Source organism: Eptatretus burgeri, chromosome 17 (genome assembly GCF_056783735.1).
Source record: "Eptatretus burgeri isolate ZD-2024b chromosome 17, Ebu_testis_v1, whole genome shotgun sequence".
NCBI classification, from domain to species: domain Eukaryota; kingdom Metazoa; phylum Chordata; class Myxini; order Myxiniformes; family Myxinidae; genus Eptatretus; species Eptatretus burgeri.
In genome coordinates this window covers 17,239,959-17,262,093 of record NC_140977.1, presented here as the reverse complement: position 1 = coordinate 17,262,093, position 22,135 = coordinate 17,239,959, and the positions used below count along the sequence as shown (strand labels likewise).

Genomic DNA, 22,135 nt, shown 5'->3' with positions numbered 1-22,135 from the left:
CTTCCTCAAAAAGATTGTTCAGAAAGTAGATTGGAGGGTTTGTCCAAGGTTCTTTCAGAGAGGGAGTTGTGAGAGTATGAGATATGTCAAGAATAAAAGACATATTCCAAGTGTCTGACCAGCTTGTAATGTTTTTTTAAGGTCTGAAGAGTAGTGTTGTGGAATTCTAGAAACTCAATTGTCCACTCGAGGCAATGTACAATCAAACAGAGAATTTTTATTTACGTAATTACGTAACGAAGGAGCATTGATGTACTTGTCATAAAATGGTCTCCGCTAATCGGAGCCGATAGGAATCGTCTATATATTGTACCCAAGGGAAGGTGGGGGAAGTTTATCCGTGGGCCAAGGAGAGGAGCAGAAACGAGACTTGGAGGGGAGTCGGGTCATAATGACCCACATCTGACTTTGTCTGGGCCGATTTAAAGTAATATGGAGACAGGAGATAAAACTCAGAGAGTTCTTATCACCTTGGCCAGAACCAACAAATGCACAGGAAGGCAAGCAAGGGTCGAATAGCGGTACAACTACGAGCAAAGCAATTCTGGACAGATTAATGTATCAGGCTATCAGCATAACATACTTCCTTTACAAAGGCTTGTCAGTATAGATAGCAAGCACATTAATTGGAAATATAAGAACAGAGAGAAAGAGAGAGGAAAAGGAGGGAGGAAAAGAAGGGAGATGGCATTGAGTACATCCCGGAAAGCAGACATCTCGGAAAGCTATGGAGCCAATTGGCTTCAGGCCTTTTGGCTCCAGTACAAAATAAGACCTTTAAGCAAGGGAGGACACATTTGATTGTAAGTTCCAATAAAATGAGTTGCATCAATATAAATCAATTAACATTTAGTAATAAGAAAACAGGTGCAGTAATTAGAAAACAGGTGGAGTAATTAACTCAGACTACAATTCTTATTAATGGCCACATTCAAGCAGATTGATTATAAAACTACTAACAAAAGGAAGTCCACTTCCACACTGGGAAGAGGCTGCAGCCTGCCTGTCTGAAGAATGAGGGATGTGATGGCAGATGGTGGAGTCATCATCAAAGAAATTAAGAGAATTTCTCAGAGTCAGAGAGATCATTGATGAAGATCATGAAAAGGACTGGACCCAGAACACTGCCTTGGGGCACACCAGCCTTGACAGGGAGACAAGATGAAAGGATTCCATTGAGTACTACACGTTGACTACGAGAGCAGAGGAAGTCAGTAAACCATGTGTGGTGTTGGCCTTGAATACTATTGGCAGACAGTTTAAGGCCCGGTCACACCTTGACGTTTTAGCCAGCGATGGCAACGTATTAAAATGTATGTAAAACGCTGGCTGACGTTGAACTTTTGATGTTTTTTTTTTAAGATTCGGACGTATTCATAACGAGTTGGTCGTATGCATAACATATTAGTAATGGACACAGAACGTTTCGTTGTGTTATAGATAACTTATACCAACGAATGCTGAACCTGTTGTCGGCCTTCACAACCGATGCCCAACGATAGTCTAACTTCGGCATAGCGCGTTGCACGCATCGCCGACGATGTCGTGACGTAGCCTATTAAAAGGCTGACGCACAACGATTCGAATCATAACTGCCGTAGAAATGGAAGTGTCAACATCGCGGTCACACCTTGGCGATCTTGCCAGCGTATGCCAACCTAAGAAAAATGTGTCTAAAACGTTGGGGCACGTCAAATACGGTATGAGTAAGTTTGGTATACGTGAGTAGAACGCTAAAGTACGCTATCATACGTCGTAGTAAGTAGAGTACGTCAAGAAATTTTAAACATGTTCAAGATTTTACGACGTACTCGGCGTATGACACACGTTCCGCATGCGATGGGGATAAGTTTTACACACGATATGTGGACGCTTACACACGTCCACAAACGCTACTTATAAGCTACTCATAAGTCGAAACACGTCGCGGTAATGTCTTTTTTTTACGCGAAACTTATTTCTAACTTATGTTTGACGTGTTTTGAACCAATTCTTTACGTAGTCCCAACACACATCGACATATGTAGACGTATTCCAATGACGTCTTCCGGTCGACAAAAAATAAATAAATGAACGTGTTTCTAGGTTACAACTGCCATATAAAGACGTGTTCCCAGTGGTTTTGGGAATTGGTATATAAAAATGCTGCTCATAAAAGGGAACCCAACAGTGTTTTCGAGTTCCTTTTTGAGTCGATGTCCATGTCAGCAGTATCAGTATCAGTATTAGTATTAGTATTAGTAGTAGTTTGTTCATGTTGGCAGTAGTAGGTGAGTGTGAGGGGGAGGGTGTGGGTTATGATGGATCCTCCTTGCGTCCGCGTGTCCACGGGTAGGTTCATAGGCTGCCACTCAACGATTTAAGTGGCTGCATCTCCACTATTGAAAGTAGATGCTTGTGCTCAACAATTGGATTTTTTTTACACTCAATGACTTTTAAACGGTACCACTCAGCTATTTTCATTGTTTACAATGAACGATTTAAATTGCTGTCACTCGCCTTTGTTTTTTGACGCTGGCGCTCGGAAATTTTAATCGTTTCTATTGAACGTGCTAAATCGCTCAAACCCCACTATTGAAAGTAGATGCTTGCGCTCAACAATTGGATTTTTTTTACACTCAGCGACTTTTAAACGGTACCACTCAACTATTTTCATTGTTTACAATGAACGATTTAAATTGCTGTCACTCGCCTTTGTTTTTTGACGCTGAGGTTTTGAAATTTGAAGCGTTTCTTCTGAACGTGTTAAAACGCTCAAACTCGACTATTTTAAATAGACGCTGCCGATGGACAATTGGAATCATAGCCAAGATAGACATCGAAGTGTGAACATCCTCGTCATGCCGAAGAAAAGTTTGAAGAATGCTGCAAATAAGTGTCCTGGCCGTGGCCGTGGACGCTGACGCAAGGACGATCCATTATACCGACGTCTTTCAGCCTATGAGTAACTTCAAAGTAACGTCTGTCGATGTGTGGCAACGATCGCGTAACGTGCCAACAACACGTTAATCATAGGTTAGAAATCAGTTCCGGGTACGCTAAACATTACCTCGGCATGTCTCAACTTATGATTAACTTACAAGTAGCATGTGTTGACGTCTGTCAACGATCGCAGACCGTGCATACAACTTGTGGCCAGCGTAGCGGAACGTGTGAGTCATACGCCGGCATACGTCGTGAAATTTCAAGCATGAAAAATTTGAGGACAACCGAAAAGTACAACGTTTAAAGCCAACGTACAACAACGTATGGCAGTGTTTTTCAGCGTGCTCTCAATGTTATCAAAACTTACCCATAACGTATTCAACGTGTGCCAGCGTTTTAGAAAAAAAATTCAAAAATCGGCATACGTTGGCTAAAACGTCAAGGTGTGACCGGGCCTTTAGAGAGCAAAGCAGGATGGCAGACTGTATCAAAAGCACGAGATATGTCCAGAGAGACAGTCCTGATCTCATGTCTGACATTGAAGGTCTCCATCCATTGTTGGGAGAGCAGAATCAGCATGTCCAAGGTGGTCTAAACCCAAACTGGTGATCTGAGATGAGGTTTTTGGAGAAAAGGAAGAATTTCATATCAATTGCGAAGATGGATTCCATTACCTTGCTCATGATTGGAAGTAAACTGATGGGTATGCAGTTGAGGGGTTCAGTTTTTCTCCTTATGTCATGTAGTGAGGTTTGCCCTTTTCACCCTGTCACTTGCGGAAGGTCATTTTTCATCTGCTTGAAAATCCGCCGAGAGAGGATGTGCAAGAGCAGCAGAGCAGGTTTTTTTAGGCCACATGATCTGATGTCGTCTGGTTCAGTAGCGGACGGAATCAAAGTTGAGGGTTGAAAGAACCTTCTCTACCTTCTCAGGTGCAAAATACACAGAGTCCAAGAGGATTTGAGTACGAAAGGGAAGGATGGGTACCGAGAGTGAGGAGTTGGGGACACAAGATTTGGAAGCAAACACAGAACTGAGACATTCGGCCTTCACCCGAGCAGAGTTGACTGTGGTGCCATTTGAAGAGAGGGAAGGGGAAAAGGTGCCAAGGTGCCACGAAGGAGAAGAGAGAGAACAAGGTGCCACCAGGGTTATAGGAGGAATAGAAGTTTGAAAGTTAATTCTTAAGGTTGGACAGATGTTGATTTCTAGCTCTCGAGAGCGTGGACACAATTCTTGGGAACCTTACGGAATGCACTGACATGCCTTTCAGGAAGAGGATTCAGTGCACCATGGTCAGGAAGAAGGGGAGGACAAATGCAGACGAGATGGGATTAATCTGTGCATGACAGAGAGCACAGGTTTCTGTGGAAGAATTCCCAAGCTGACTGAACATCAGTTGAGTTGTTGTCAGAATTGCATGTGTAAAGTTATTCACAGTAAAAAATGTCATTGGCCACAGGTATGTGTGCATGTGTGTCACAGTCTTGAGAGTGTGGTGAGGAGGGGTGGTGACGCAATCACCCTCCCGGTAATGTCGATGTGTTTCAAGGTGGGATGCTGAGTGAAAGGTTTTTTGCAAATTGCGCATCGGTATGGACATTGTCTCGTGTGACTTCTCAAATGATTTCTCATGTGCCTCTTTATGTGGGATTACCAATTGTCAAACTTTATACAAATTGTGTTCTGTGCCCAGTCCTATTTCCAATATTCATAAATGATTGTCTCTCTCTGACTCTGGAAAATACTCTTTGTCCAATCTATCCTCCTTCCAAACTTCCAGTTTTCCCTCCTGAGATTTCCCTTCTGTATCCATCTTGTCCACCCTATGCATCCTCTCCTGCCTCTCATTCCTTCACACACCTATTGTTTGTCCAAGTTTCCCACTATAGAGGCCTTCAACTCTGCTGTTGGTGTTTCCCACATCTCTTAACTAGTGCTCTGTAAAAAAGTGAAATTAAAAAGCATTTCATGAGTTCGCATGATATAATGAAGGATTTTACACAAATTTTACATTTGTATGGACATTCTCTTTGTTGGTAATCTTCTTATTGTCCATTGTGAATTTCCATAAGCCTTTTCAGGAGGAATGACTAATGTAAAGATTCTCCACAAACTGTGCATTTGTCCAGTCATTCTCTCTTGTGTAATGTCATGCATGTTTTAAGGGTGTATGACTGACTCCAAGATCATCGAGAAATTGAACATTTGTATGGGTTCACCATCGTGATTTCTTATGTGAATTTTAAAGCTCGATAAATCAATGAAGGATTTTCTACAATTTGTGCATTTGTATGGGCTTTTTCATTGTGAATTCTCATGTGCCTTTTAAATGTGGATGACCAATAAATAGATTTTCCACGAACTGAGCACTTGCATGGGCGCGCTCACCATTGTGAACTTTCATGAGCATTTTAAGGTTGGATGCAATTTTAAAAGGTTTTCCACAACTTGTACATTTGTATGGGTACTCTCCACTGTGAATTATCAAGTGTGTTATCAGGGTGGATGACCAATAAAAAGATTTTCCACAACTTGTACATTTCTATGCACGTTCTTCATTACGATTTCTCACGTGTATTTTAAAGCTGGATGACTGAACGAAGGATTCTCCACAATTTACACATTTACACGGACGTTAAAACCATTGTGAATTCTCATGTGCCTTTTAATGGAGGATGGCCAATTAAAACATTTTCCACAAACTGTGCATTTGTATGGGCGTTCACCATTGTGACTTCTCGTGTGTGATTTAAGGTTGGATGACCCATTAAAAGATTTTCCACAAACTGTACATTTGTATGGGCGCTCGCCATTGTGACTTCTCATGTGCGATTTAAGGATGGATGGCCAATTAAAAGATTTTCTACAAACTGTGCATTTGTGCGGGCGCTCACCATTGTGAATCATCATGTGCTTTTTAAGGTTGCATGACCGATTAAAAGATTTTCCACAACTTGTGCATGTGTATGGGTGTTCTCCATTGTGAATTATCATGTGCGTTTTGATGGAGGATGGCCAATTAAAGGATTTTCCACAAACTGTACATTTGTACAGGTGTTCCTCATTGTGAATTCTCATGTGTATTTTAAAGCTGGATGAATGAATGAAGGATTTCCCACAATTTATACATTTGTACGGGCGTTCACCGTTGTGAATTCTCATGTGTGTTTTAAGGTTGGATGACCGAGTAAAAGATTTTCCACATTTTATACATTTGTATGGGCGCTCACCGTTGTGAATTCTCATGTGTGTTTTAAGGTTGCATGACCGATTAAAATATTTTCCACAATCTGTACATTTATACAGGCGTTCTCCATTGTGAATTATCATGTGTGTTTTAAGGTTGCATAACTGATTAAAAGATTTTCCACAAATTGTACATATGTATGGGTGTTCTTCATTGTGATTTTTCATGTGCATTTTAAAGCTGGATGGATGAATGAAGGATTCCCCACAATTTATGCATTTGTACGGGCGTTCATCATTGTGAATTCTCATGTGCGATTTAAGGATGGATGGCCAATTAAAAGATTTTCTACAAACTGTGCATTTGTGCGGGCGCTCACCATTGTGAATCATCATGTGCTTTTTAAGGTTGCATGACCGATTAAAAAATTTTCCACAACTTGTGCATGTGTATGGGTGTTCTCCATTGTGAATTATCATGTGCGTTTTGATGGAGGATGGCCAATTAAAGGATTTTCCACAAACTGTACATTTGTACGGGTGTTCCTCATTGTGAGTTCTCATGTGTATTTTAAAGCTGGATGAATGAATGAAGGATTTCCCACAATTTATACATTTGTACGGGCGTTCACCGTTGTGAATTCTCATGTGTGTTTTAAGGTTGGATGACCGAGTAAAAGATTTTCCACATTTTATACATTTGTACGGGCGCTCACCGTTGTGAATTCTCATGTGTGTTTTAAGGTTGCCTGACCGATTAAAATATTTTCCACAATCTGTACATTTATACAGGCGTTCTCCATTGTGAATTATCATGTGTGTTTTAAAGCTAGATGAATGAGTGAAGGATTCCCCACAATTTATACATTTGTACGGGCATTCACCATTGTGAATTAGCATGTGCATTTTAAGGTTGGATGGCCAATGAAAAGATTTTCCACAAACCTTGCATTTGTATGGGTGGTCACCATTGTGAATTAGCATGTGTATTTTCAGGTCGGATGACTGATTGAACGATTTTCCACAAGTTTTGCATTTGCATGAATGTTCAGCTCTCTTTCCTTTGTGAACCTTGTGAAAATTATTCTCTGCAAACACTTCATGATTCGGTTTATCTTGTTTGTAAAACGTCCTCTTGCTCGTTTCAGTTGGCGAGTGCTGTGAGCGTGTGTCTGAGCCGTTCATACAAGTAGGTGCCGTCTCCTTTGGAGATTCAATGACTCCACCTGCAAATACATCACATGATATGTAAATAGAAAAGATTTTAAAAATCACATTCTGTACATTGTTCAGTACTCATAATATCATTCTGACAAATGTACCCAAACATGCGCCATTCATATGTATTTGCTCCATTGCAGAAAAGTAAAAAATATTCTTGAAGTAAAAATACAGGACAGCACGAAAGTTTGGGTTTTCTCCAATGATATTCATACTTTAGGGCAAATTCATCCAATTATCAGTGATAAGTCAAATGTGTTTGTTCCTGTAAGTTGACAGATTTCACAAATGCGGGTGAAACAAACTGCTGAACTTAACTGGAGTTCATTGAACACGATACAGAAAGCAGTGTTCTCGTATATACTTCAACTTTAATTAAATTATGATTTTCAAGATCGTTTTTTAAAAAAATCTGGAACTTCAGTGCGATTGAAACAGTCTGATGTACCTCACTCATTGAACACAAGCAAAGGTTCCCGGTGTTTCCGGGCAACGCTGGATCCCTCCACCGACCCCACCACCTCCCTCCTGACTCCCACTCCTTCACCTCTCTACACCCTCCCCATTCATTCCCCTCCCACCACCCACCCCACTCATTCCCCTCCCTCCACCCACCCCACTCATTCCCCTCCCTCCATCCACCCCACTCATTCCCCTCCCTCCATCCACCCCACTCATTCCCCTCCCTCCACCCACCCCACTCATTCCCCTCCCTCCACCCACCCCACTCATTCCCCTCCCTCCACCCACCCCACTCATTCCCCTCCCTCCACCCACCCCACTCATTCCCCTCCCTCCACCCACCCCACTCATTCCCCTCCCTCCACCCACCCCACTCATTCCCCTCCCTCCACCCACCCCACTCATTCCCCTCCCTCCACCCACCCCACTCATTCCCCTCCCTCCACCCACCCCACTCATTCCCCTCCCTCCACCCACCCCACTCATTCCCATCCCTCCACCCACCCCACTCATTCCCCTCCCTCCACCCACCCCACTCATTCCCGTCCCTCCACCCATCCCACTCATTCCCCTCCCTCCACCCACCCCACTCATTTCCCGCTCTCCACCCACCCCACTCATTCCCCGCTCTCCACCCACCCCACTCATTCCCCGCTCTCCACCCACCCCACTCATTCCCTCCCTCCACCCAGCCCACTCATTCCCTCCCTCCACCCAGCCCACTCATTCCCTCCCTCCACCCAGCCCACTCATTCCCTCCCTCCACCCACCCCACTCATTCCCCTCCCTCCACCCACCCCACTCATTCCCCAAACTCCACCCACTCCACTCATTCCCCTCCCTCCACCCACCCCACTCATTCCCCTCCCTCCACCCACCCCACTCATTCCCCTCCCTCCACCCACCCCACTCATTCCCCTCCCTCCACCCACCCCACTCATTCCCCTCCCTCCACTCATCCCATTCCCCTTCCTCCACCCACCCTACGCATTCCCTGCTCTCAACCCACCCCACTCATTCCCCTCCCTCCACCCACCCCACTCATTCCCTCCCTCCACCCACCCCACTCATTCCCCTCCCTCCACCCACCCCACTCATTCCCCTCCCTCCACCACCCCACTCATTCCCGTCCCTCCACCCATCCCACTCATTCCCCTCCCTCCACCCACCCCACTCATTCCCCGCTCTCCACCCAGTCTACTCATTCCCCGCTCTCCACCCACCCTACTCATTCCCCGCTCTCCACCCAGCCCACTCATTCCCCTCCCTCCACCCACCCCACTCATTCCCCTCCCTCCACCCACCCCACTCATTCCCCTCCCTCCACCCCCCCCACTCATTCCCCTCCCTCCACCCACCCCACTCATTCCCCTCTCTCCACACACCCAACTCATTCCCCTCTCTACTTCCACACCACTCCTTCCCATCACTCCACCCACTCCTTCCCCGATGCCCAACCACCCCACTTCACTCCTTCCGCTTCACCCACCCCACTTCACTCCTTCCCCTCCCTTCACCCACCCCACTCCACTCCTTCCCTCCCTTCACCCACCCCACTCCACTCCTTCCCTCCCTTCACCCACGACACTTCACTCCTTCCCCTCCCTTCACCCACCCCACTTCACTCCTTCCCCTACCTTCACCCACCACACTCCACTCCTCCCCCTTCACTCCTTCCCCTCCCTTCACCCACCCCACTCCACTCCTTCCCCTCCCTTCACCCACCCCACTCCACTCCTTCCCCTCCCTTCACCCACCCCACTCCACTCCTTCCCTCCCTTCACCCACCCCACTCCACTCCTTCCCTCCCTTCACCCACCCCACTCCACTCCTTCCATCCCTTCACCCACGACTTCACTCCTTCCCCTCCCTTCACCCACCCCACTTCACTCCTTCCCCTTCATTCCTTCCCCTCCCTTCACCCACCCCACTCCACTCCTTCCCTCCCTTCACCCACCCCACTCCACTCCTTCCCTCCCTTCACCCACCCCACTCCACTCCTTCCCATCCCTTCACCCACCCCACTCCACTCCTTCCCCTCCCTTCACCCACCCCACTCCACTCCTTCCCCTCCCTTCACCCACCCCACTCCACTCCTTCCCCTCCCTTCACCCACCCCACTCCACTCCTTCCCTCCCTTCACCCACCCCACTCCACTCCTTCCCTCCCTTCACCCACCCCACTCCACTCCTTCCCTCCCTTCACCCACCCCACTCCACTCCTTCCCTCCCTTCACCCACCCCACTCCACTCCTTCCCCTCCCTTCACCCACCCCACTCCACTCCTTCCCTCCCTTCACCCACCCCACTCCACTCCTTCCCCTCCCTTCACCCACCCCACTCCACTCCTTCCCCTCCCTTCACCCACCCCACTCCACTCCTTCCCTCCCTTCACCCACCCCACTCCACTCCTTCCCCTCCCTTCACCCACCCCACTCCACTCCTTCCCCTCCCTTCACCCACCCCACTCCACTCCTTCCCCTCCCTTCCCCCACCCCACTCCACTCCTTCCCCTCCCTTCCCCCACCCCACTCCACTCCTTCCCTCCCTTCACCCACCCCACTCCACTCCTTCCCTCCCTTCACGCACCCCACTCCACTCCTTCCCCTCCCTTCACCCACCCCACTCCACTCCTTCCCCTCCCTTCACCCACCCCACTCCACTCCTTCCCCTCCCTTCACCCACCCCACTCCACTCCTTCCCCTCCCTTCACCCACCCCACTCCACTCCTTCCCTCCCTTCACCCACCCCACTCCACTCCTTCCTCCCTTCACCCACCCCACTCCACTCCTTCCCTCCCTTCACCCACCCCACTCCACTCCTTCCCTCCCTTCACCCACCCCACTCCACTCCTTCCCTCCCTTCACCCACCCCACTCCACTCCTTCCTCCCTTCACCCACCCCACTCCACTCCTTCCCTCCCTTCACCCACCCCACTCCACTCCTTCCCTCCCTTCACCCACCCCACTCCACTCCTTCCCCTCCCTTCACCCACCCCACTCCACTCCTTCCCTCCCTTCACCCACCCCACTCCACTCCTTCCTCCCTTCACCCACCCACTTCACTCCTTCCCCTCCCATCACCCACCTCACTTCACTCCTTCCTCTCACTTCACCCACCTCACTTAACTCCTTCCCCTCCCTTCACCCATCCCACTCCACTCCTTCCCCTCACTTCACCCACCTCACTTAACTCCTTCCGCCTCCCTTCACCCACCCCACTCCTTCCCCACCCTTTACCCACCCCACTCCACTCCACTCCTTCCCCTCCCTTCACCCACCCCACGGGGGAGATTTCAAGGGGGGAGAATTGAGGAAGTAGGGTGAGGGGGAAGAATTGAGGAAGTAGGGTGAGGGCGAAGAATTGAGGAAGTAGGGTGAGGGCGAAGAATTGAGGAAGTAGGGTGAGGGGAAGAATTGAGGGAGAAAGGTGTGGAGGAAGCTTGGGGGGGGAGAGAGATAAGTTTGCTTTGAAGAGGGAGCAGACAGTTGATTTGTGAGAGCGGAGTGAGAGAGAAGCTTTGAGAGAGAGGGGTAGATGATGAGAGCAGGCATGGCCATGGGGAGGAGGGAGAAGGGAGGGGTGAAGAGAGGGAAGCATGAGACTAGGTAGAGCTATTGTGAAGATGGGAGCCAGTGGGGGGGGGAACAAAAATTGAGGGGGTGGGAAGGGGGGAGATTTGAAGGGGAGGGGTGAGGGGAGGAGAATTGATGAAGAAGGGGGAGGGGGAGGGGGAATTGAGAGAGAGCGAGAGAGATGTGGGGGAGTTTTTGAGAAAGGTGAGGGAGAGGCTTGAAGGGGGCGGAGAGTGAAGTTTGCTTTGATGATGAGAGCAAGGACATGGGGGAGGAGGGAGAATGGAGGGGTAGGGAGGGGGAAGGATGAGCCGGGTCGTGATATGGTGAAGATGGGAGCAGGTGGTGGGAGGAACAAGATTTTGACGGGGTGGGAAGAGGGGAAGGTGTGATGACAGAAAAGAGAGTGCATGTATGAGATATTGAGGTGTGTGCTGAATGAGGATGTGAGACATTTTAGTCTAGGAGCCAGGCCACATTGAGACTATTGAGCACAAAAGCTTCAGCGATATGAAAGCAAACGACCATCAGTGCTGACCCAGAAAAGCCAATTCTTAAGTTTTTCTGGGTCAGCCTAAGACGTTTGGCGCCCATTTGAAATGGCACCCAATTTCACTTTTGTTTAGACTTTTGAGCACAAGTGTGATTTTAGGTATATGGAATGCTTATGCGGCCCTTTCTCGGAATCCGTAACTTAAGAATGCGCTTAGGTCAGCCTAATGAGCTTAAGAACACCACTAATTAGCACTAATTATCATTTTAATTAGACTTTTGAGCACAAGATCGAAACATGTCGCAAATGAAAGGTGAATGTATAACAAGATAGAATATATCACTTAAGAATGCAATTAGGTCAGGATAAGTACCTTAAGAATCAATTAAATGTGATCAACACCAACCAATTGTGGCCAATGCAGAGTTAATCAATGTTGCTCAGCCAGACCTGAAACTTATATTTGTGTATTCCAATCATCATGGTTATCCAAGAAATACTGTCATAATAAACATCTCGGTCAGCCTAATGAGCTTAAGAACACCACTAATTATCACTTTAATTCGACTTTTGAGCACAAAAATGAAACATGTTGCAAATGAAAGTCGAGTGAATAACAATATAGAATATGTCACTTATGAACGCAATCAGGTCAACCTAAGTACCTTAAGAATCAATTAAAGGTGATAAAAGTGACATTTATCACCTTTAACTTATTGCATTAGTCACAATTTCTTGGTATGGTGAAACTTTTATCGGTAAAGCGTGACCATCATGAAAGTACTATTGGTTAGTAACTCAAACGTCATGGTTAAAAACACAGTCGTAGTATATAGATGGTAATACACGGTCATTGCGAAACCATCAACCAAGTCAAAATGATGAGCTTGAGAAACACACTGTAACCCGCACTGATTATCACTTCGATTTTTCACTTGAAAATTGACAAATTTTGTCAATATTTTCACGCACTCTCACACGACCGAGGAATAATTAATTTTGATGTTATACTAAAACCTGTCAACAAAATAATTTATATTTAACCATTTGATGAAACTGAAATATTCTCGTCGTCACTGGAAGCGGTCTGTTCATCCTGACTGTCATCTGCAATTTGTAGTTTCTCAGGGAGCTGTGGACCTTCGAACCAGACGATTTCGTACCTGTTGTCCTTAATCTCCCATCCTTTGTCCGGAGCTTGCTGTATTATGGCCTGGTCAGCACAAGACCACATACTCGCTACAAATGCTGATCGCTCAAGATGGAGCAGAAACTCTGCTCTGCAGGGTGGAAGGCTGCTGGCATCAACGCCTTTTAGTCTGTGGAACGGGTTCGTCGACTTCACCGAAGGACTGTAAGCCTTTTCGAACGCTTGATACCGTACGCGGTTCAAAGATGTGGCTGTCTTGTATCCGTACATGGTACACGTAAACGCTTCGATCGCTTGCACAGTAGATGCATTACATCCACCATCACGGGACAAACTCGAGAATGCTTTTTAGAATTGTTCACTCTTCTCCACGTTTGATGCAGGACGTATCTTCCCCATCCTTACAAATGCTGAATTATAGTTCCATCCGATAAAGGTGTGTAAGGCAGGAAGTGCAGCACACATCTCTGGTCCTATTTGGTGTGCTCTGGTCGATATATTGATGTATCGCCAATTCTTCTCCGTTTCTGGATCCATCCATATTTTTGCCGCAAACTTTTGGCAATGATGCAAGAGGATTACACAGATGTCTGTATCAGAAGCTCTGACTATGATATTACCCATGATTCCTTGAGCTGACATGGCAGCAATGTGGAGAATGATACGGGTATCAGCCTCATGATAATTGCTCTTTAAGGAATCGACGTCTTCTTGCACGACTTGGCCATTTCGGCTGGCTAATATGAACACATCTGTCGTTGAAGCCATCGAACAAGTCGCGCTCACCAATTATAGGTCAATACTCAGCTTTTCCCCATTCACGTGCTGGGAACAGGGGCAGTTGGCGCTCTCCACATCTTTGATTGATGGAGTATCGTACGTATCTAAGAAGATGTCAATGCGACCTTGACTCAGGGCTGCAGCCTGTATCAGGATGCTACGAGCAAGGCCTCCGTAGGTCCTTGGTTGATTGGGTGGTAATGCGTGCAATAGGAAATTACCATCAATCACACATGCATCGACTGTGGATGGTACATCAGATGTTACTTTTCCTTCCAGGGGCGTGGTTGTCATCCATGGTTCAATCGAATGATCGGTCTCCTGATCATGTGATGAGATCATCTCCACGTCTGAAAAATGTTGACATCGCTGCCTTAATTTATATCAAATTTGCGTCCTATAGTGGACCGATACATCGAATGTCTCTAATCAGCTAAAAGTGTCACATTGTAGATGAATTTAAGACGATGAATATGCATCATCTAAAGGCCTGAAACTGAGCATTTGGAAATTTCCATTCAAATGTCATCACGTACATTATCGATGAATACACCAAAGTACTCACCTCCTTCGTCTGATTCCATTACTATTTGGAGAGTGGATGGCTGGAGAATTGTAGTCTGCAGTGCGCTGCTCCCTCGGAAGTCACCAGAATTGACAAAAACACATGTTCATGAGAGGTGGTTCTCCGGCAGAACCTGCCATCTCAGTGATGTACCAGACCGAAAAAGTTTTGGTGCCGCCACCAATGTTTAGTTTTGGTTTAGGTTGGAAACTACGCGGTTGTAAAAAAAGGGAAGTAGTTTCGTTTTCTGCTGGGTGTTCAACAATGGGGTTGCCCTGAGCAACTTTGGTTAAAGTTACAGTAAAGTGACCATTGGTTAGCGTTAACTACTTTAATTGATTCTTACGGTACTTGGGCTGACCTGATTGTGTTCTTAAGTGACATATTCTATATTGTTATTCACTCGATTTTTCATTTGCAACATGTTTCGTTTTTGTGCTCAAAAGTCTAATTAAAGTGATAATAATTAATGGTAATTAGTGGCGTTCTCAAGTTCATTAGGCTGACCTGGATGGTTATTATGACAGTATTTCTGGAATAACCATGACGATTGGAATACACAAATATAAGTTTCAGGTGTGGCTGAGCAACATTGATTAACTCTGCATTGGCCACAATTGGTTGGTGTCGATCACCTTTAGTTAATTCTTAAGGTACTTAGGCTGACCTAATTGCATTCTTAAGTGATATATTCTGTCTTGTTATACATTCATCTTTCATTTGCGACATGTTTTGATCTTGTGCTCAAAAGTCTAATTAAAATGATAATTAGTGCTAATTAGTGGCGTTCTTAAGCTCATTAGGCTGACCGAAGCGCATTCTTAAGTTACGGATTCCGAGAAAGCGCCGCATAAGGATTCCATATCCCTAAAATCACACTTGTGCTCAAAAGTCGAAACAAAAGTGAAATTTGGTGCCATTTCAAATGGGGCCAAAGGTCTTAGGCTGACCTAGAAAAACTTAAGAATTGGCTTTTCTGGGTCAGCACTGATGGTCGTTTGCTTTCATATCGCTGAATCTTTTGTGCTCAATAGTCTAATTAAATGTGGCCTGGCTCCAAGACTATTTGTTCGGTTGGAACAAAGCCCACAAAAACCATACAGTTTCGGATGCCAGAGGGGGATCTTTTAGTAAGGCAGAGGACAGCAGAGAGATGCCAAGAAAGGAGGTGGGCTGAAGGGCATGACGGGAGAAGTAAGGAGGGGGTACAACAGGGAAGGAGTTAAGAGGAGGTAGATTTAAGGAGGTGGGATGAATTTGCACTGAAATTGGAAAAAAAGAACAATTAATAATGGAAGATGAACAAGCATTGTGAAATGTGATTTAAAAACATTCGTAGCTCAGAGTTTCGTTTAAATACATTGGAAGATGGATGGAGTGCAGATGAAGTGAGAAAATGGAGGAAGGAAGCTTTGCAACAGGTGTAATTTTTTGAAACGGCATGAAAGAAGTAGTAATGCTCTCCTCTCTAAGCTGGTGCTCCTGCCTCTCACCTTTCTCAGCTTCACGCTGTGGAAATCAAGGTATTTTGGGATCATTGGTATCTCCCACGATGAGGCCGAGTCTTTGGGCCTCTCACCGCAGGCAGGTCGGGGGTCTTTCTGTCTTCTCCCATCTCCTCTCCGGTCTATCCCCCCCCCCCCCTACTCTGTCTGCGATTTGTCCCCACCATATTTCCGCAGGACACTCAAGGTCCGCCAACAACTCCCTTGTGGTAAAACCAACAAAATCACGAATCACTCCTCACCTTCACTCTTTCATTCCTCTTTTCTACCGCCTTTGGAATAAACTCCCACACTCTCTTCAATCCCATTCTTCCCTCCAGGCCTTCAAAACAGCTGTGCACAACCACCTCTTATCTTTCCTCATCCAAAACCTCGATCTTTTCTAACCCCGTTAATCCACCCCAAACCCACCTCCTTCAAATTTCCTGCTTTCATTCCAGAAAGTCCCTGTCATGTCCATCTTGTGTACCCCATGTTCCCCACCCCATTCCTCTCCCTTCCACAGATCTCCTAATGTCTCTGTTCCCCACTGTTTTGGCCTTCCCATTCCCACCCCTCTTGTCTCATGCCCTCCTTGCTGTGTGTTGTGTGTTAGCTCTCATACGAGCCTTGACAATGTATACAAAAAAAAAGAAGAGGAGGAGCATGGCAAAGAGAGGAAGTGAAAACATTTTAAGAGACCATATTTTTTTTTTTTGAAGATTAGGGAAGAGGGGGGCAGAGTTAAGGAAGTGCTTGAAGAAAAAAAAGAAAAGTCATGAAGGTGAGTGGTGAATACCTTCACGAACAAAGCAGGGTTGGAAATGTGGAAAGGGAAGAAGACGAAGGAAGAGGAAGAGTCCGCAGAGGAAGAAATGTGGTTAGGGGAGGGAAAGTGAGAAGGGAAAAGATTACTTTTTTTGTTTACACCATTGGTTAGACATGGCGTGAAATAAATAGAAGGGAGGTTGTACCCCATTGATTCACTGCGCTAGATTAACTGACGTCCGACCTACATTTTTGCTTGGTCGAACATTTTTGTATTTTTGCTAGATAAAGGTGGGAAGTTGAGAGCACAGTGTGTGTGTGTGTGTGTGTGTGTGTGTGTGTGTGTGTGTGTGTGTGTGTGTGTGTGTGTGTGTGTGTGTGTGTGTGTGTGTGTGTAAAAGGTCATCTCATAAGGCCAAATGTGGTTGTATTGTACTCTCCCACTGGGGCTTCAAAGCTCACCACTGTCTCATGCAACCAAATTCCCCACCCACAAAATTATCTTCACATGAACCATAACCCACTCAACCCTATCATAAGATTACAGTCTGTCTGTCTGTCTGTCTGTCTGTCTGTCTGTCTGTATGGCCTCACTGCCCAATTGTCAATTTTCTGCCTTTTTCTCTGTCACCTCAATTTTCCATGAGCCAATATCATATATGAATGTGTAAAATTAATCAATTAAATGTGTGAAATTAAAGCTCAATTAGAAGGGACTATTGTAAAAATTTAGGATAACAGGAGAGAACAAGGTACATCATTGTTGATTAAGTAATTCACCGAATGATGAAAGGGATAATGGATGTTTGAGAAATTGATCTACCATCGTGGACATTTCTTAAAGCAATGAAATCAAAATGTACGGTTTTTTTTTTCAATACCAGACTTCATCATCAAAAAGTCAAAATGTGTCGGCATTGACACAAACCTTCATAGGGATGGCTCTCGAAGAAAGAAGCTTCAGAGTCATTTGGTTCTGCTCGATCCAGGTGGACATCAATGTCGTGTTCGGTTTTCACTTCCACTTTCACAAAAACATCTGCAAAAAGTAACTTTTATTAAATGCAGGTAGTCTTGCGTCACATTCCATGCAATTAAAATCTATACTAACAAATGTCTGTGTGTGTGTGTGTGTGTGTGTGTGTGTGTGTGTGTGTGTGTGTGTGTGTGTGTGTGTGTGCATGCATCACTCTCCTTCATAACTCCAAAACCATAAAAACCTATCAGCCTGAAACTTTGCATGCATATTAAGAAAACTCCAAGCAAGTGCAAGAGTGAAAATTGGGTGTTTGGGTTAATTAAAACACCTCTTTTGAAGATAATTAACGGCCTTATTTAATTATATCCTTCTTAAGGCGCATCCTCGGGCACCTCGCCTCTTTGGGGTTTGAAACGGCCATGCTTTTTGGCCTACTCAACCATGCCTTGACATGGAACAGGCGCCAACGATTTCTTAATGATAAAGTTTTGGGGTTTTTTTTTTCCACTTTCCTCACTCATGTTATCAAATGCCTGTTCATCATAGAAACGAATCGCTGGATGCAATGCAAGTCATATAAATTCCTATAGACGCCAGCGTTCATGGCTTTATTTCATTTCCGCAATTGGTATAACCTCGAGAATCTCGTAAACTAAGCAGGATTACAAAATGTGAGCTACAGAATTGAGCTTAGCAGCAGTTCTGACTGCTATAAAAGTGTTCATTTGTCTAATTCGGACATCGTTTGGACATTCAGACATAGTCGTGACCAAAACTATTGGCACCCTTGCACTTTTTTCAAAGAACTCACAATTTTCTCTAAAAATAAGTTGAAATTGACCAAAGTATTTGGTCTCCACAATTCTTTATTTCACTGTTAATATTACAGATCTTTGTTTTCGATTCAGAACTTAATATATCATTTTAAATCAGGAAATAAAAAGAAATGGCATTGACAAAATTATTGACACCCCAGACTTAATATATGGTAGCACAGCCTTTGGGCAAAATAACTACAGCCAAGCCACTTCCTATAGCCATGAAACAGCTTCTTCCACCTCTCTACTGGCAGTTTGGCCCACACTTCTTGTGCAAACTGCTCCAGTTCTCCCAACTGTTGTTTTCAGATCTCCACACAGGTGTTCAATGGGATTTAGATCAGGACTCATTGCTGGCCACTTCAGAACAGTCCAGCATTTTGTCTTGAACCATTCCTGGGTGCTTTTTGAAGTGTGTTTGTGGACATTGTCCTGTTGCAAGACCATTAACATTTGATGGAGACCCAGCTTTCTGACACTGGGTTGAACATTGCGTTCCAAAATGCCTTGGTAATCTCCTGATTTCATGAAGCCATGCACACATTCAAGGCACCCAGTGCCAAAGGCAGCACAACAACCCCAAAACATCACTGAACTTCCTTCATGTTTGACTGCAGGGAAGGTGTTCTTTTCTTTGAAGGCTTCATTTTGTTTTCTGTAAACATAAAGATGGTGTACTTCACCAAAAAGCTCTAATTTAGTCTCATGTGTCCACAGGACATTCTTCCAGAAGGATTTTGGCTTGTTCTGGTATGTTTTGACAAACTCAAGTTTGGGCTTTCTTATGTCTCTCTCTCAGCAGTGGGGACCTCCTGGGTCTCCTACCATAGAACCCACTTTCATTGAGTTGGCAACAGATGGTGCAAGTTCAAACTGTTGTACCTTGTGTCAGAAGGTAAGCTTGAATCTGTTTGGCTGTTCATCGAGTTGCTTTCTCCACCATTCAAACAATCCTTCGCTGCAATCTTTAGTCAAGTTTTCTCTTGCAGCCACGTCTGGGAAGCTTGGCTGCAGTGCCCTGGGCCTTAATCTTCCTGATAACATTGTGTACGGTGGACACAGGAACATCAAGGTCTCTAGTGATGGACTTGTAGCCTTGAGATTGTCCATGCTTGGTGACAATCTTGTGGCTGACCTCTTCAGACAATTTGCTGGTATTCTTTCTTTTCTCCATGCTCTTTGTGGTGCACACATTGACACAAAACAGCAGAATGACTGCTTTTATCGATTCAAACTGGTTGAATGAGTGATTTTTATATTGCAGGCACCTGCAACTCACCACAGGTGAGTTAAATTCCAAAGTAAAGGAGAATCACTTGCTTGAAATCTAATTATGTACAACAACTTCTAAAAGGTGCCAGTAATATTATCCAGGCCATTTTAGGATTTCTGTGTGGAATAAGCAAAGACTTAGTAATTTCTTCAGATTTTTATCTTGCCAAAACGAAGTTTTTGCAAGATATGTTAGTCAGCTTGTATGTTTTTTTTTATTTGTCTGTAATCACGTATAAAAAATTCTGCAGAGCACAGTTATCATCGGAAATTTTTGTAACTTCGCATACCAGAGGCCTATAGAGGTCCCTTTCAGTGCACAAAATTTTGAAGGTCAAGGTCAAAGGTCAAGGTCACTTTGGCGCAAATCAGGGGAGTCGACGAAACCCTTATTTTTTGAGTAATTTTGATCGGATAGTCTTCAAACTTCATGGGAATATAGTTCATGGTCTGGCGCTCAGCTGTTTAATTTTTGGTGGTGATTGGCCTTGACCTTCATGGTTAGCACCTCAGGTCAAACATATTTGACCCCAAGGTCAAATTTTCAAGTTTTAGGAACCATATCGTGTAGTACCTCAAATTGAACACCTCGATGAGTGCTTTCTAGATATGTCAAGCTTGAGACATTATGACATCATTTGGTGACGTTATGAGGCAAAAGCATATTTTTCATGGTTACTCTGTAGAACGATTCTCATCGGAATCTCTCGTAGGCAGATATTCCTCAAGGAGTCGCTCCTGGTGGATAGCAGCTCTGTTCACCTCAGTGTGACCTTAAATAAGTCACAGGTGATCACCTTTTGGCAAGATATGGGTCACCCTGCGGGTGACATTGGTTTATTATTTTTTTTTTGTTTTGTTCAACTGCAAACCAAAAAAATATGTCTGTGGAGACCAAAATATTTTTGAATTTCAACTATTTTCTAGACGAAATGGTGCATTATTTTTAAAAAGTGCAAGGGTGCCTACATTTTTGGCCACGACTGTAGCTATCACTTGCCAAGCCGGCCACAGCCATTTAATTGGAGTGCTTGCTTGAGTGCTTAAGCCGCTTGCCGAGCGCCCTACTTTCGACGGTGGTGCAGCTTGTGTCCTGAGAGGGATGTCCAATCGGCAGTTGGCTCCAAGGTAGAGGTACATGTATCATTTACGTTTGTAATTTAGGGACTCTCCGTAAGTGTGTGTGTGTGTGTGTGTGTGTGTGTGTGTGTGTGTGTGTGTGTGTGTGTGTGTGTGTGTGTGTGTGTGTGTGTGTGTGTGTGTGTGTGTGTGTGTGTGTGTGTGTGTGTGTGTATGCCTACATGCTTGGTTACGGGTGCCGTAGTAGCAAAGTTTCATCCTGTATTTTGGAGTTTTTAACTTTAACTTCAGCAGTGAACGAGTGATCACGTTTTCCTTTGTCCTCGTAACTGTTTCGAAAGCAATTGGTTATTTTATACGACTCGGTGAGCTTTACAAAGGATTTATGGTTTCTATTTGTGAATTTCAAAGCAAAATAAATTCGATACCACCCGATTTCCCTGAGCCTTTCACCATATTAACGTGTTTTCTCAATTACACAGACAAATTTTTTTCACCTGTCACATGACGATTGTGTGTGTGTGTGTGTGTGTGTGTGTGTGTGTGTGTGTGTGTGTGTGTGTGTGTGTGTGTGTGTGTGTGTGTGTGTGTGTGTGTGTGTGTGTGTGTGTGTGTGTGTGTTGTTCATAAAGCAGAACATATTCTCTGTTCTCTGTTTACTCCACTACCCCTAGGGGAGGGAAAGGAGGGAACTGCAAATGCCTCAGAGCTGGACTGAGGTGCACTGCACTTTGTAAGTGCCATGGTGATTGCCAAAGTGAACAGTGAATGAGATGCCACATCTGTGTCCAGTGCTGGGAGATAATTAATGCTGTTTTTCAGTAAGAAATTGATACCTTCATAAGGTAAAAGAGCAGCAGTTCTGCAATGAACAGGTAAGTAAAGGTATTTCTCACCAATTATCAATGTTCATCTATTCGAGACAGGATTAATGAGTCAAAATGCATATAGGTCTGCCATACATGAAGGCTGATGACAAAATTCATGTATTTTCTTTGTTTGGGTCGATATGTCTTTTTAACCTTCAGGCACAAGTAGATGATCAATGGGGCTTCTGGGACACCCATTCAAATGAATGGGGAAAAGGGGAAAACTTTCTGACTCAAGCCCCAAACGCTCAAAATAGGAGACTGATTTTCTCCCCACCTATCCCCTTCTCTCCCATAAAAGCAAATATAAAATTGAGACTATGAAAGATTGAGACTTACTGATGAAAGCACTTCTTCCCTTTCATATTTTCATTCCACTCAAAGAGCGAACGAACAAATATTTGCCCATGTTCTTCTTTAGGGAATAACTTAATTTTCTTATAACATTCATTTCCATCGAGTATATTCACAAAGAATAACTTGGAACTTGGTTCTTGTTATAAGTG

At 44.9% G+C, this 22,135-nt stretch overlaps 2 protein-coding genes across 9 annotated transcripts in view; both read right to left on the bottom strand.

Moving 5' to 3' along the window:
- The window catches only part of LOC147009424 (uncharacterized), a 55,592-nt gene that overhangs the window by 5,795 nt on the left and 27,662 nt on the right, over nt 1-22,135 (bottom strand). For 6 of the 8 annotated variants that reach the window (XM_085861740.1, XM_085861745.1, XM_085861739.1 and 3 more), the window contains 2 exons: nt 17,540-17,650; nt 7,060-7,340 (listed from right to left, as the gene is read on the bottom strand). In XM_085861740.1, coding sequence (XP_085717866.1) covers nt 7,060-7,340; nt 17,540-17,650 — 392 coding nt within the window. The remainder of the gene's footprint in view (nt 1-7,059; nt 7,341-17,539; nt 17,651-22,135) is intronic. The other 2 variants (XM_085861746.1, XM_085861744.1) reach the window with 1 other exon arrangement.
- Nucleotides 4,877-7,053, bottom strand: LOC147009425 (uncharacterized). Its single transcript, XM_085862040.1, has one exon. The coding sequence runs from the start codon at nt 7,018-7,020 to the stop codon at nt 5,545-5,547; it is 1,476 nt and encodes a 491-aa protein (XP_085718166.1). The 5' UTR covers nt 7,021-7,053; the 3' UTR covers nt 4,877-5,544.